Here is a 15,591-nt window from a genome sequence, read left to right as displayed (position 1 = left end):
CCTGCAGGACATCAGAGAGGCCTGGGGTCCACATTACAGCACCACTACATTTACTTATTATCAAAAAGCATAATACATAGCTAAAAAACAAACATTTTTTACTGTCCCTTTAAGCAAAAGCCAGAATATAATAAAAGACTAAAAAATAAAACAATGTACTTACAAAAGAAGCTATTCAGTCCCCTGCTGTGCCTTCCTCTGCTTGCTTCCGCGGATTGTTTCCCCTCCTTTCTGTCTCTCCTCAGTGTGCAGGCGCACTGTTATGGGGGATCTGTGGATGACTCACTGTTATGGGGGATCTGTGGATGACTCACTGTTATGGGGGATCTGTGGATGACTCACTGTTTTGAGGGATCTGTGGATGACTCACTGTTATGGGGGGATCTGTGGATGACGCACTGTTATGGGGGGATCTGTGGATGACGCACTGTTATGGGCATCTGTGGATGACGCACTGTTATGGGCATCTGTGGATGACACTATTATAGGCATCAGTGGATGACACTGTTATGGGGGATCTGTGGATGACGCACTATTATGGGGGATCTGTGGATGACGCACTGTTATGGGGGCATCTGTGGATGATACACTGTTATGGGGGCATCTGTGGATGATGCACGGTTATGGGGGCATCTGTGGATGACGCACTGTTATGGGCATCTGTGGATGACACTATTATGGGGGATCTGTGGATGACGCACTGTTATGGGGGCATCTGTGGATGATACACTGTTATGGGGGCATCTGTGGATGATGCACGGTTATGGGGGCATCTGTGGATGATGCACGGTTATGGGGGCATCTGTGGATGATGCACGGTTATGGGGGCATCTGTGGATGATGCACGGTTATGGGGGCATCTGTGGATGACACTGTTATGGGGGCATCTGTGGATGATACACTGTTATGGGGGCATCTGTGGATGATGCACGGTTATGGGGGCATCTGTGGATGACGCACTGTTATGGGGGCATCTGTGGATGACGCACTGTTATGGGGGCATCTGTGGATGATACACTGTTATGGGGGCATCTGTGGATGATACACTGTTATGGGGGCATCTGTGGATGATGCACTGTTATGGGGGCATCTGTGGATGACGCACGGTTATGGGGGCATCTGTGGATGACGCACGGTTATGGGGGCATCTGTGGATGACGCACTGTTATGGGGGCATCTGTGGATGATGCACGGTTATGGGGGCATCTGTGGATGATACACTGTTATGGGGGCATCTGTGGATGATACACTGTTATGGGGGCATCTGTGGATGATGCACTGTTATGGGGGCATCTGTGGATGACGCACGGTTATGGGGGCATCTGTGGATGATGCACTGTTATGGGGGCATCTGTAGATGACGTACTGTTAAGGGGATATTGGTGGATGGCACTGTCATGGGGGCATCTGTGGATGACTCACTGTTATTAACAGTGCATCATCCACAGATCCCCCCATAACAGTGTCATACACAGATCCCCCCCATAACAGTATCATATTCCACACAGATGCCCCCATAACAGTGTCATCCACAGATATCCCCTTAACAGTCTATTAAGAGGATATCTGTGGAATCTGACACAGATGCAGGGGGATCTGTGGTCTGTGGATGACACTGTTATGTGGGGCCAGGGGGGATCTGTGGATGACACATATATAGCAGCATCTTGTGCTATATATGTGTCATCATCCACAGATCTCCCCCCCCATAACACTGTCTCTGACAGTGACCCCCAACATGGGGTGGAGGCTACCGGGGTCTTATGTAAAGTCTTGTGAACTTGTACTTCTTACTGGGAGACTTCAGCTGGTATTCCACAATCACTGGGTCCTGGTCAGGCTCTCACACATCCAAACAAGGCCGGCGGAAGCGTAACGAGACGTCACTCACTCCGTCACGCCGCACGCGCCTACTCCTCCCACTTTTCTAAAGAAGAAGGCGGAGCAGGCGTGTGACGTCAGAGTGAGTGACACGCAGCATGGGAGCACGGGAGCGGAGCAGTCTGAAGATGTGTGTCATTCTGGCTGTGCTGGACAGCCGGGGCTTAAGCGCAGCAGTGCAGGAGGCTGAGCACGGAGGTGTGATTAGGGTGTGCCCAGGCACACCCCGTGCGCACGCCTATGCATACATTATCCTGTACTGATCCTGAGTTACATCCTGTATTATACTCCAGAGCTGCACTCACTATTCTGCTGGTGCAGTCACTGTGTACATACATTACTTATCCTGTACTGATCCTCAGTTACATCCTGTATTATACTCCAGAGCTGCACTCACTATTCTGCTGGTGCAGTCACTGTGTACATACATTACTGATCCTGAGTTACATCCTGTATTATACTCCAGAGCTGCACTCGCTATTCTATTACTATCAGAGCTGAAATCTCCCAGCATTCCTGCTTGTTCAGTGTCTGCGCAGGGTTTGATGCTGGGAGGCGTCCGCTTTACATTTCTCCCATCTTTCTGCCCCAGGAAGTAAATGAACAGATACATTATAACCAGAATAGACAGAGTTTTATTTGCTGTAGATTTTCGCTTTGTTCCGGATTCTCCAGATTTTGGGAGTCATTTGGTTCTTTCATCTGTGACTGAGGAATATCCTGAGAGCGGTCGGTGTCAGGTGTGATAAGGAAGTGATGATTGAGGTTGTCAGATTTTGGGAGATTTCCTGAGGATTATTCATGATCAGATCTCATTCTCCAGAGGTTAAAGCTTCAGTCCCGGAGGTCAGAGGTCATTCCCTGAGAACAGAGGACATTCTGCTGGACACATCGGTCTCCTGTACCTGTGGCTCTGGGGTCATTGTTCTCCAGGTAACTGGGGGACGCCGGCCAGTGAGCCGATGATCCGAGTGTAAACCTGGATCCCACGGAGGAAAACGTCCTCATTCAGATACTCATTGTGATCATGGAGCAAAATTGGGGTGTTGTTTATGGGGGAGAAGCCGAGGGCATCAAATCCGGCCTGTGGGGAGGAGAAGCTCCAATTAGTATGCAGCCTATCCAACCACTAGAGATCAGTGGTGACATCACTGAGAATGCCGCCTATCCATTCACTAGAGATCAGCGGTGACATCACTGAGAATGCAGCCTATCCATCACTAGAGATCAGCGGTGACATCACTGAGAATGCAGCCTATCCCCTCACTAGAGATCAGTGGTGACATCACTGAGAATGCAGCCTATCCAATCACTAGAGATCAGCGGTGACATCACTGAGAATGCAGCCTATCCCCTCACTAGAGATCAGCGATGACATCACTGAGAATGCAGCCTATCCAACCACTAGAGATCAGTGGTGACATCACTGAGAATGCCGCCTATCCATTCACTAGAGATCAGCAGTGACATCACTGAGAATGCCGCCTATCCAATCACTAGAGATCAGCAGTGACATCACTGAGAATGCCGCCTATCCATTCACTAGAGATCAGCAGTGACATCACTGAGAATGCTGCCTATCCATTCACTAGAGATCAGCAGTGACATCACTGAGAATGCAGCCTATCCATTCACTAGAGATCAGCGGTGACATCACTGAGAATGCCGCCTATCCAATCACTAGAGATCAGCAGTGACATCACTGAGAATGCCACCTATCCATTCACTAGAGATCAGCGGTGACATCAGTGAGAATGCAGCCTATCCAATCACTAGAGATCAGCGGTGACATCACTGAGAATGCCGCCTATCCAATCACTAGAGATCAGCGGTGACATCACTGAGACTGCAGCCTATCCAATCACTAGAGATCAGCGGTGACATCACTGAGAATACTGCCTATCCGTCACTAGAGATCAGCGGTGACATCACTGAGAATGCCGCCTATCCCCTCACTAGAGATCAGCGGTGACATCTCCTGGTAGCAGTAATAGATTTACTCACCGTTCTGATATAACGACTGTCTGTGGCAGCCGGGAAGATTTCAGGTTTCAGCTTCAAACCTCTAAAGAATAAAAACACATTGTTACTCGGCAGATTCTCCAGATCATGGATCTCCGACCAGTTGAACCAGTTTATGGTTTCTGTAATCTGGGGACATAACACAAATCTGTGGGACTGTGGCGTAGAATGGATCATCCAGATGTTACCAGGACCCCACCACCACCACTCACAGTTTTTTACAGGGATCGCTGAACGCTTTCCACCAGGGGTTGGAGTCTTTGGGGGTCGTCATCTTCTGGTTCATACATTTCTAGAAGACATGAACATATATGAAGCGGCAGACAGTCACCACATTGGGGTCACTCCCTGCATCTGGAGCCTCTTACTTGATGATACTCAAAGGTGATTTGGTCTCCAGCTGCCCGACACCATCTTTCTATCTGCAACTCGAAATCCTGCTAGGACAGAGGAACCACGGTTGGTGGAAACAAGACAAAGAGGAGAAGATTGGAGACCTGGATGTGGCTTTACCTTAAGGTCCACGGTGGGTGGTATCCGGAGGTCAAAGGTGGCAGACATCTCAGTAGGGATGACATTGCAGGAAACGCCTCCGCTCACCTTAGTTAGGTTTATTGTGGTGACATCTCCAAGTGTCAGGCCGGGGTTGGACTCAAGTCTGAGACAAAGCAGAGAAGATGGAGACTGTCAGAAGCACTCGTCCTCTTTCCTTGGCAGAAGAGACCTCACAATGCTGCAGTCAGTGATTCTGCCCTTTGAAGATTTCTGTAGCTGCAGGTGAGTTCCTGCTGAACTGTTCCCTTACTGCCAGAGGATGGTCTGAGGATAGAGAGTGTAGCTAGGGCATACAAACTGGACACCTATAGAAGACCTTTTTATACTTTAGACCATTTGGGTTCAGATGTTGGGTGAAGACCCGGCAAAGATACAGAGAATCGGCCAGACAAATCCCGCTGTGTGCAGCAGTTTTCACCCGGCTGCTTCTCGGCATGTTTGCCTGGTTGTGGCTGGATCTCTGCCGGTCCCCATTATAGTGAATGGGACCAACGGGTGTCAGTTAACATCGGGCAGAGCCAGATCCAGACCTCTCTCCGGCAGGGAGTCAACGCTAGTGTGAGGCTACCCTTAGTCCTACAGATGTTCTCCCAATGGATCTGATGTTATTTATGTGACTGTTGTAAAGCTTGTGAATAGTGATGAGCATATGCTTCATCCGAAGTCGCTTCATTCAAAACTTCGGAATAATACTGTACGGAAATCCATCTTCGTACAGTATTAGAATGTATGGGCTCCGATGAGCCAACGTTAGTTATTCGCAAAGTTGTGTGTGACTTTGTTGAATAACTTCGGTAGCAGATTTTTAAAGTTCTGAGGTACCAGTTGGAACCGAAGCCGAGCTCAGTTTCAAGTTTTAAAGTGGTTTTCCACTTTAAAAATCAGCTACCGAAGTTATTCAACGAAGTCACGCGTGAGTTCGCGAAAATGAACCTTCTCTCTTTCACTGTCACAAATCCTCATCCATCCCAATACCCTCCGACTTATCACACATTGAGAAATCTACGTGCCATCAGCACTGAGAAACTACAGACTGTCTACAGTCATCACTGTCCCCAATCTCTTCACTATACAAGCACTGTAATGAAACCCGCAGAAGTGCCCTGGATGAAGTAGCGCCCCCTACACTCAGAACCTTCAGACCAAACCAACCCTGGCTTACACCTCAAACTCGCTTCCTCCAGTGATGCTCCAGGACTGCCAAACGCAAAAACTCGTACACCACAAGATTTCTTCTGTTACAAATTTATGCTGACAACTTATAACTGCCCTTCACCTCTCCAAACAAGCCTATTTCACAACCCTGATCTCCTCACTATCCAATAATCCAAAACAACTCTTTGGCACTTTTTACTTCCTCCAAAGTCCAAAAGTGCAGGTGCCTAGTACAGACCTCTGGGCTGAAGATCAAGCCACCTAGTTCAAAGAGAAAATTAAAACTATCCGGCAGAACATCAGCTCCCAGCCTCTAAGTGTCCTCCCCTTCCCTACTGCATCTCTCCTGGCTCACTCCACATTCGACCCAGTCACAGAAGAAGTCGTCTCCAGGCCCTTTCCTTCTTCTCATCCTGCATTCCCTCACACCTCCTCCAGACTGTCTCCCCGGCTTTCACCACACACCTAACCATAATCTTTAGCCTCTCTTTTTCCTCTGGTATCTTCTTCTCTTCTTTCAAACATTCTGTCAGAACCCCATTATTTGAAAAAAAATCTTCTCTTGACCCGTCCTGTGCAACTAACTACAGACCTGTCTCCAACCTCCCCTTCATTTCTAAGCTCATTGCTATTCTCTCCTCATCCGCTATCTCTCTTCTAACTCTCTCCTTGATCCATTACAATCTGGCTTTCACACCCTACATTCTACAGAAACTGCCCTCACCAAAGTGACAAATGATCTCCTTATAGCAAAATACAATGGTGACTACTCTCTGCTCATTCTCCTTGATCTCTCTGAAGCATCTGACACTGCAGACCACCATCTCCTCCTCACCATGCCCCAATCTATCAGCCTCAAGGACACTGTTCTCTTGATTTTCTCCCTATCTCTCTGGCTGCTCTTTCAGTGTATCATTCGCTGTCTCTATCTCTTGATGTAAGGGTTCCTCAGGGTTCAGTCCTAAGTCCTATCGTCTTTTTTCTGTACACAGACCCTCTAACATCATGTCTTCTCTGTATCTGAAACCGAATCTTTCAAAAACGGAACTTCTGAAGCTCTGCAGGTATCGGTTGGTGACAGCTCATGTAACTTTATATCTACTCCCTATTGTGTCACTATGGCTGGAACATTGTACAAAGCAAGCACTTGTTACCTTCTCTACTATCTCCTCATAGATTGTAAGCTCTTTCGAGCAGGACCCTCATTCTTCTTGTTTGAGTTGTTGACTTGTTTGCTGCTATGAAATGTATGACCCCCTGATTGTACAGAGCTGCGGAATATGTTGGCGCTATATAAATATAGATTATTTTTACCTTTTCTTCTCCTCTTCTCTGAAGTTCAGGAAACTTGTTATGACCGATTGCTGGAAATAATAAAAGGACATGGACAATACTGACCAAGCATAAAGATAAGAACCCACAAGTTTGAGAGGATCGAGGGGTAACTCACCAACTTAGCAGCCGCTGTATTCTCTATGAAGCGAGAGCCGTGTCCTGGGTCCCCCCTGCAGTGAACCGTGATCCCTGAGGGACACACAAAGGTCACGTGTACATCACCAAACCCAGAGGGCTCAGCACCCTGGTTCCCATGTATAGTCCTGCTACGTAACTAGGCAGAGATGTCCAGATCGTAAGGAAAGTGACCACCTCTGTGGAAGTTGTGATGGTGGCTTATTGGTTGTCACTCAGTTTCTCAAAAACAGATCTCGCCAAGAAATGTCTGAATATTGATGACCCATCCTCAGGGCACTTGAAGTGAATGGGACGTCTCGTAATTACACTGCACCATCGATGGCGAGCAAGTGAAGGGAAGGCAACTCCCGCATGGAGCGCGGCCTCCTCTTCAGTCAGCCGTCGGACCCCCACCAATCTGATATTGATGACCTATCCTGAGTAAAATCCCAGACAATCCCCTTAAATCTACACCCAATATCTCTTGGAATAGTGGAAAGCCCCTTTAACTTAAAGGGCCAACAGCGCGAGGACTTACACCAGACGCATTTCTCTCCATAGAAGACACTGAATTCATCTGTTGGGTTTGCAAGACCTGAAAAGTACAGGGACCGTGTCAGAGAAGGGGCAGCACGAAGGACGAGCGGACGGGGAAGACGAGAACAAGTCACAAATAAAGGAACAAGGAAAAGTGAAAAACAGCAATAACTGGAAATGATCGCAAACCTTCATCAAGAGTAATCCCAGGATTCATTGCACGGAACTCGGGGTGGTCCACAAGGAGCTCCATCCCCTTGTGACCCCCAATTTCTTCATCTGTCACAGAAGGAAAAACATTGCTTATTCTTTACTGCTGACACTCGGTACACGCCCCGAGCGGCCGAATCCTCCTCCGAGTTCACACTTCAGTTATTTGGTCAGTTATTTCCATCAGTGATTTTGAGCCAAAACCAGGTGCGGGTCAAAGGGTCAAACAGACAGAACAAGGGGAAATCTTTCCATTCCACCTGATCTCTGCGGAGGCCTCACCACGCGTTTTGGCTCACAATAACTGGTGTGAACTGAGCCTTACTGTTGGCTCGGAGAATGCAGGACCTCGGCTCTCACTGCCAACCCCGTGGACTAGTCCAGTGTCTGTGCAAAAACCTGCACAGAACTCGAAAAAAAAGTTACATGTCCCATAATGCAATGCAGTCTTGTAATACCACGTTTTAGGAATTTGGGAAATGTCTGCACAACATTGACAGTAAAATACTGAATGCACCTGTGGATGTGACTGGAGTGAGGAGCAATTCTGGAGCTCAGGATTAGTACGTGTAAGGGCTCATTCAGACGGCCGTATGCTGTCTGCAAAAATGCGGATCCGTTTTTTGGCGGACAGTTTTTTTGCGGACAGTTGCATTCCATTTTTTTGCTGATCCATAGACTTCAATAGGGCCATGTCCTGATTTTCACTGACAAGTATAGGACATGTTTCATTTTTTTGCTGAGCCGTGCAATGGAAGAAAAGGGCCCCATAGAAGTGAATGGGACAGCATCTAATCCGCAAAAAAACTGATCCGCATTTTTGCGGACAGCATACGGCCGTCTGAATGAGCCCTAAAGCAGAGCTAAAGCAAAATAGTGAATGGAAGTCGCATCCTACCTGGGACCATGGTGAGGTGAATGGTGCGCGGGAAATGCTGCCCCTCTGATTTCAGGTGCCGGATAGCTTCTAGATACCTGCCAACCGTCACAAAAGACTCATAAATCATACAAGTGTATGGACCATAGGGGTCTGCCCTATAGAGCAGGTCGCTACCCATAAGTCAAAGCTGTAGGACAACTGTACATTATACAGGAAGACTTGCCATTCGGGAGTCTAGGACAGCGGGTGATAACCTACAAGTGATAGGACAGCGGGTGATGCCTATAGGTGATAGCTAGGACAGCGGGTGATAACCTACAGGTGATAGCTAGGACAGCGAGTGATACCTATAGGTGATAGCTAGGGCAGCGGGTGATAACCTATAGGTGATAGCTAGGACAGCGGGTGATAACCTACAAGTGATAGGGCAGCGGGTGATAACCTATAGGTGATAGCTAGGACAGCGGGTAATACCTATAGGTGATAGGACAGCAGGTGATAACCTACAGGTGATAGGACAGCGGGTGATACCTATAGGTGATAGCTAGGACAGCGGGTGATACCTACAGGTGATAGCTAGGACAGCGCGTAATACCTACAGGTGATAGCTAGGACAGCGGGTGATACCTATAGGTGATAGCTAGGACAGCGGGTGATACCTATAGGTGATAGCTAGGACAGCGGGTGATACCTATAGGTGATAGCTAGGACAGCGGGTGATACCTATAGGTGATAGCTAGGACAGCGGGTGATACCTATAGGTGATAGCTAGGACAGCGGGTAATACCTATAGGTGATAGGACAGCGGGTGATAACCTACAGGTGATAGGACAGCTGATGATGACCTACAGGTGAGAGGACAGCGGGTGATAACCTATAGGTGATAACTGTAATATGGAAAAATTTGTGGATAGCTCACCACCCTCCTCAGTCAGGTAAGGGTGCTCTAGTCGAAAGACTGCTCACTCAGTCAGTCTAGAAAATGGGAAATTGAATGGAAAAAACGGCTGGCACTCACTATGTGGTTCACATCAAACAACTGATTTATTTACCGCCAGTTCACAATAGAATAGAAGCAGCAGTGAATACACTTTATAATATGCACAATACAAGTTAAAAAACGTTTGGAAAAACCCCTAAAAGAAATATAAAATTTAAAACTCTGTGAGACACTATTATATAGCTATGAAGATATTGCACAATATAAGTGACTTGGATATTAAATTGCCACCTGGCAAAGGAGTATTGTGACACACGGAATCCAACATCTATTTTTATTGTGCAATATCTTCATAGCTATATAATAGTGTCTCACAGAGTTTTAAATTTTATATTTCTTTTAGGGGTTTTTCCAAACGTTTTTTAACTTGTATTGTGCATATTATAAAGTGTATTCACTGCTGCTTCTATTCTATTGTGAACTGGCGGTAAATAAATCAGTTGTTTGATGTGAACCACATGATAACTGTAATATGTTAATACAACCGAAAGAAGACGATGGGGATCTTAGAAGAAGTCGTGGCAGCCGATCTCTTCTCTGAACTCACTGGATGGTGACAGATTTCATGTCCTGCGTTCCTCTCGCATAGATATTTCCATCTTTGTCTTTATGGGCAGCAAACGGTGGATACGTCCAGAACTCCTGCAGAGGAGCAAAACGTTACTGACCCCAGTCCTGTGGACCACCCCACCCAGGTCCTGTCCCTCCGCACCTCAAACACTGGGACCACGTCTGTGTGGGAGTTGAGAATGACGGATTTCAGCTGTGGCTGCGTCCCTCTCCAGGTGAGGATGACTATGGGTCGACCGGGAGCAAACTAGAAAAGGAAGACAAGAAATGTAGACCATCTCAAAATCAAAGCCCTTGTGTTGTAGACTGGACGAGCAAGACACTCCATGTAATTGTATAGACCCATACTCTGTAGCAGTGGTGGCGAACCTATGGCACGCATGCCAGAAGGGGCACTCGGAGCCCTCTCAGTGGGCACACGCTCAATACAGATGGAAGCGCTCGATGCTGGAGCGCAGGGGAACCAGCGGTCCCTTCATTCACTAACTGCAGCTCATCTCCTACAGGACCGGCCCATGACCTCAGCAGCACAATGTACGGTCACAGCCGGGAATCAGCTCCTACACAGCAGCGCCATGTCTGCCAGATTCCTGCTGCTGCCGAGTGCCGGCATCAGAGCATCGGAGGAACCAGGTGAGCATTTACAGTTTGTTTTATATCCCCTGAAGGGGGCACATCATTTGTCATAATTACTATGAGGGGGGCACATATCTGGTTATAACTACTGTGAGGGGGCACATATCTGGGTATAACTATTGTGAGGGGGCATCTGGGCATAACTACTATGAGGGGCACATCTGGGCATAACTACTGTGAGGGGCACATATCTGTGTATAACTATTGTGAGGGGGCATCTGGGCATAACTACTATGAGGGGCACATATCTGGCATATCTACTGTGAGAGGCACATATCTGGCCATAACTACTGTGAGGGGCACATATCTGGCCATTACTACTGTGAGGGGGGGCACATATCTGGGTATAACTACTGTGAGGGGGCATCTGGCCATAACTACTGTGAGGGGCACATATGTGCATAACTACTGAGGGGCACATATGGGCATACCTACTGTGAGGGTGCACATATCTGGCATATCTACTGTGAGGGGGCACATATCTGGTCATAACTACTGTGAGGGGGCATCTGGCCATTACTACTGTGAGGGGCACATATCTGGGTATAACTACTGTGAGGGTGCACATATCTGGGTATAACTACTGTGAGGGTGCACATATCTGGGTATAACTACTGTGAGGGGGCACAATGTGCATATTACTACTGTGTGCTGTCACAAAGGGCCAAAAATTGCGGGGGCATTAAGGGGGCTAGGTGAGTATAATTATGTTTAGGGCGGGATTAGAGGCGTGGCCTGGTATGAAAACATTTGCCGCATATGTTGTCCCTCTTTGTGTTTTTCAAAAGTTGGGAGGTATGCAGCTCCCATGTGCTCAAGCAATGATAAGTACATGAAGGGGCCAACGGGAGGTTGTGTGAGGGCCCCTTACAGAGTATAGTGGCCCCCCCATACAGTATAATGACCCCCCAGTGCCTTCCATACAGTATAATGACCCCCCAGTGCCCCCGATACAGTATAATGACCCCCCAGTGCCCCCGATACAGTATAATGACCCCCCAGTGCCTCCCATACAGTATGATGACCCCCCAGTGCCTCCCATACAGTATAATGACCCCCCAGTGCCTCCCATACAGTATAATGACCCCCCAGTGCCTTCCATACAGTATAATGACCCCTCAGTGCCTTCCATACAGTATAATGACCCCTCAGTGCCTTCCATACAGTATAATGACCCCCCAGTGCCTCCCATACAGTATAATAACCCCCCAGTGCCTCCCATACAGTATAATGACCCCCGGGGCCCCCTCATTCATTATTCAGGTTAAATTGCTGTGTTGCCACTTTGCGATAAATAAGTGGGTTTTGGGTTGCAGTTTGGTCACTCGGTCTCTAAAAGGTTCCCCATGACTGATCTCCAGTACTGAGGCCATCTGTCACCTGAATGGACAACACAAGGACTATTAATAAGGGATATGGGGAATTCAAAGAAAGTTCAGGCGTGTCATTGGACCCCATCACGGGGCCTTTTTTGTTCAAATAGAAGACATTCCTCCCCACTTTGCCTTCTGTACCTCCAGGGTCTTTTTCTCCAACCCAATTTCATCTGCCATCCTAGAGAGGAACCGCGCAATTCCATCTGCAACACACAAAGAGGACGTGATGGAGAGATAAGGGTCAGGTTGGGGCTCATGCATTAATCTCTACACGATAGACACTCTCAGCAGATAAGGCCTAATCTTCTGCTCTAGAAGTGTCAGATTTCCTGACCAGTAGCCAAGTGCAAAGGTTTAAAGGAGGGCGGCCGAGCAGTTACCGCACTGCGTCTCATCGTTATTCCTTAAACTTTCCCTCTGATTGGTCCAGAAGGTGTCAAAACAATAGGGATTCATTCACACAGAGATGTCTGGGTATGATCGCTTTCTAAGGCTGGGTTATACTGAGATCTCTGATCACAATGATAATAGTGATGTCACGGTCATTGCTACAAGGATGGGGGTCTGACCCCCGAGAAACCCCCCGGATCAGCTCAGTGAAAGGGTTGTGGTGGTCCTGCAAGTCCCCTGTACCTTGTGCTGCAGTTCATCCCCTTCTCTTGAGTTCTGGAGAGCCCCCTTTACATTAACAGCCCAAGGACCGGGGCCCAGGTACAATATTGTCACCCGCCATAGCTACGCCACCGCCCACTCCCATTATAGTGAGCGGCAGGATGTTATCTAATAGAGGGATGCCCAACCTGCAGAACCACAACTCCCAGCATGCTCTGATAGCTGTAGGCTGCCCGGGCATGATGGAAGTTTTGGAGGGCCGCAGGTTGGGAATCCCTGATCTAATAAGTGGCCGATGATAACCCAGACTTAGCAGCTTCGGGATGACATAGACCTGGTGATGAGGGGAGGGACAGTGAGTCCACAATCAGCCACCAACATGTGGTATGTGACGTCAACATGGCCGAAACCGACAGGTAACAGCAAACATGGAAGACAGTACCTGTGGACCCAGGGAACTGCCCTCAATGTTACCCTATGGAGGGCATCTCTGCAGCATACAGTGCCATACAGACGTGGACCTGCAGTGACAGATAACACAGCGCTGCTCCTCGGGGGACCTGCGGTGGATACAGGGTCAGCGTGCACCACTGGTTACTGCACATGGAGCCTCATCATTGTATCACTGCCCCAGCAGGAGGTTAGTCGGGGTCCCGGGAGCTCGGGGGGTTCTGCCATTACCATAGTCCGGCTCCGGCTGCACGCTCTGGATCCTCAGATATTCCCGGAATCGCCTGGTGGACGCGTTCTCAGCCGCTGAATCCATCTGCAGAGGAATAATACTATGAGTATACCCGGTGCCAAGCCCCTGCCCCCGCCCTGTCCTGACCGAAAAATGCCTGCATTAACCACTTCACTGCCAGGAGAGAATATGTGCAACCTGTGGCTTCCAACTGGCTTGCTGTGACTTGTAGGTTTCTACACACCATCGGAACACCCCTCCGTTAACCCTTCACTTTACTGTTTCTCTCCAACATTTGCTAGTTTTTGTTTGGCAACAATGTGTCCGTTTCACTTCCTCCTGTAACAATGTTACCAGCTACAGCTCTGCCAATGCAACCCTGCCCTACAATCCCTGCAGACTATCTCCACTGACAGGAGATAGCAGCCAAGCCCTGTGTTGTCAGAGCAGCACAGCCAGCAATGGTTGTCAATAATTACAATATGCAGCCCTGCCCCCACCGGCTCTGTACCTGGCTGTGCCCTTGTATTCCGTGTACCAGCTCCTGCAGATCTCCTCGTCTTCTTGCAGCTTGTGCTGAGCAGCGGCGTGCTGCAGAATATATATATAGCAGCCTAGGGGCAGACCTGAGCAATCTATCCATGAGCAGTCCAGCTCGAGTGCAGAGCAATCCAACCAGCGTCAAGCAGAAAAGAAAATTTTACCGAATTTTTTTAATTCTATTTTTATAAATGATATTTAGAATTTATAGAAAAAAAAATCTAGAAAGTATTTATAATATTGTAACCTCCTGTATATTTCCTATAATAGGACCTGACAACATTAAAGCGTCCATAGTCTCGCCGCTCTTACAGTATAGAGCCCATAGTCTCGCCGCTCTTACAGTAAAGAGCCCATAGTCTCGCCGCTCTTACAGTATAGAGTCCATAGTCTCGCCGCTCTTACAGTATAGAGCCCATAGTCTCGCCGCTCTTACAGTAAAGAGCCCATAGTCTCACCGCTCTTACAGTAAAGAGCCCATAGTCTCACCGCTCTTACAGTAAAGAGCCCATAGTCTCACCGCTCTTACAGTAAAGAGCCCATAGTCTCACCGCTCTTACAGTAAAGAGTCCATAGTCTCACCGCTCTTACAGTATAGAGTCCATAGTCTCACTGCTCTTACAGTAAAGAGTCCATAGTCTCACTGCTCTTACAGTATAGAGTCCATAGTCTCACTGCTCTTACAGTAAGAGTCCATAGTCTCACTGCTCTTACAGTATAGAGTCCATAGTCTCACTGCTCTTACAGTAAGAGTCCATAGTCTCACTGCTCTTACAGTAAGAGTCCATAGTCTCACTGCTCTTACAGTAAAGAGTCCATAGTCTCACTGCTCTTACAGTAAGAGTCCATAGTCTCACTGCTCTTACAGTAAGAGTCCATAGTCTCACTGCTCTTACAGTAAGAGTCCATAGTCTCACTGCTCTTACAGTATAGAGTCCATAGTCTCACTGCTCTTACAGTATAGAGTCCATAGTCTCACTGCTCTTACAGTAAGAGTCCATAGTCTCACTGCTCTTACAGTAAGAGTCCATAGTCTCACTGCTCTTACAGTAAGAGTCCATAGTCTCACTGCTCTTACAGTAAGAGTCCATAGTCTCACTGCTCTTACAGTAAAGAGTCCATAGTCTCACTGCTCTTACAGTAAGAGTCCATAGTCTCACTGCTCTTACAGTATAGAGTCCATAGTCTCACTGCTCTTACAGTAAGAGTCCATAGTCTCACGCTCTTACAGTAAAGAGTCCATAGTCTCACTGCTCTTACAGTAAGAGTCCATAGTCTCACTGCTCTTACAGTAAGAGTCCATAGTCTCACTGCTCTTACAGTATAGAGTCCATAGTCTCACTGCTCTTACAGTAAGAGTCCATAGTCTCACTGCTCTTACAGTAAAGAGTCCATAGTCTCACTGCTCTTACAGTAGAGTCCATAGTCTCACTGCTCTTACAGTAGAGTCCATAGTCTCACTGCTCTTACAGTAAGAGTCCAT

At 47.8% G+C, this 15,591-nt stretch overlaps 1 protein-coding gene across 1 annotated transcript; it reads right to left on the bottom strand.

The window, feature by feature from the left end:
- Nucleotides 1-2,496: 2,496 nt before the first annotated feature.
- On the bottom strand, nucleotides 2,497-14,155 carry ACY1 (aminoacylase 1). Its single transcript, XM_044301341.1, has 15 exons — nucleotides 14,080-14,155; nucleotides 13,568-13,652; nucleotides 12,413-12,477; nucleotides 10,405-10,509; nucleotides 10,240-10,334; nucleotides 8,711-8,787; nucleotides 7,792-7,881; nucleotides 7,604-7,660; nucleotides 7,064-7,137; nucleotides 6,928-6,977; nucleotides 4,417-4,561; nucleotides 4,272-4,340; nucleotides 4,116-4,195; nucleotides 3,886-3,946; nucleotides 2,497-2,965 (listed from the first exon to the last, which is right to left on the bottom strand). Exons 2-15 carry the CDS (start codon nucleotides 13,650-13,652, stop codon nucleotides 2,801-2,803), a joined length of 1,218 nt encoding a protein of 405 aa, XP_044157276.1. The 5' UTR covers nucleotides 14,080-14,155; the 3' UTR covers nucleotides 2,497-2,800.
- Nucleotides 14,156-15,591: the final 1,436 nt, after the last annotated feature.

This window comes from Bufo gargarizans, chromosome 7, assembly GCF_014858855.1.
Source record: "Bufo gargarizans isolate SCDJY-AF-19 chromosome 7, ASM1485885v1, whole genome shotgun sequence".
In the NCBI taxonomy this organism is placed as follows: domain Eukaryota; kingdom Metazoa; phylum Chordata; class Amphibia; order Anura; family Bufonidae; genus Bufo; species Bufo gargarizans.
The sequence above is the reverse complement of the archived record's forward strand: the minus strand, read 5'-3'. Positions and strand labels throughout refer to the sequence as shown.

Bases quoted from the DNA above. Each gene is read 5' to 3' on its own strand.
- ACY1 (XM_044301341.1), bottom strand. From the start codon at position 13,652: ATGGATTCAGCGGCTGAGAACGCGTCCACCAGGCGATTCCGGGAATAT. The intron at 7,882-8,710 runs GTAGGATGCGAC...CTTCTGTGACAG, and splicing joins TCACCTCACCATGGTCCCAG to ATGAAGAAATTGGGGGTCAC. The intron at 7,138-7,603 runs GTAAGTCCTCGC...TGTGTCCCTCAG, and splicing joins TGGAGAGAAATGCGTCTGGT to GGATCACGGTTCACTGCAGG.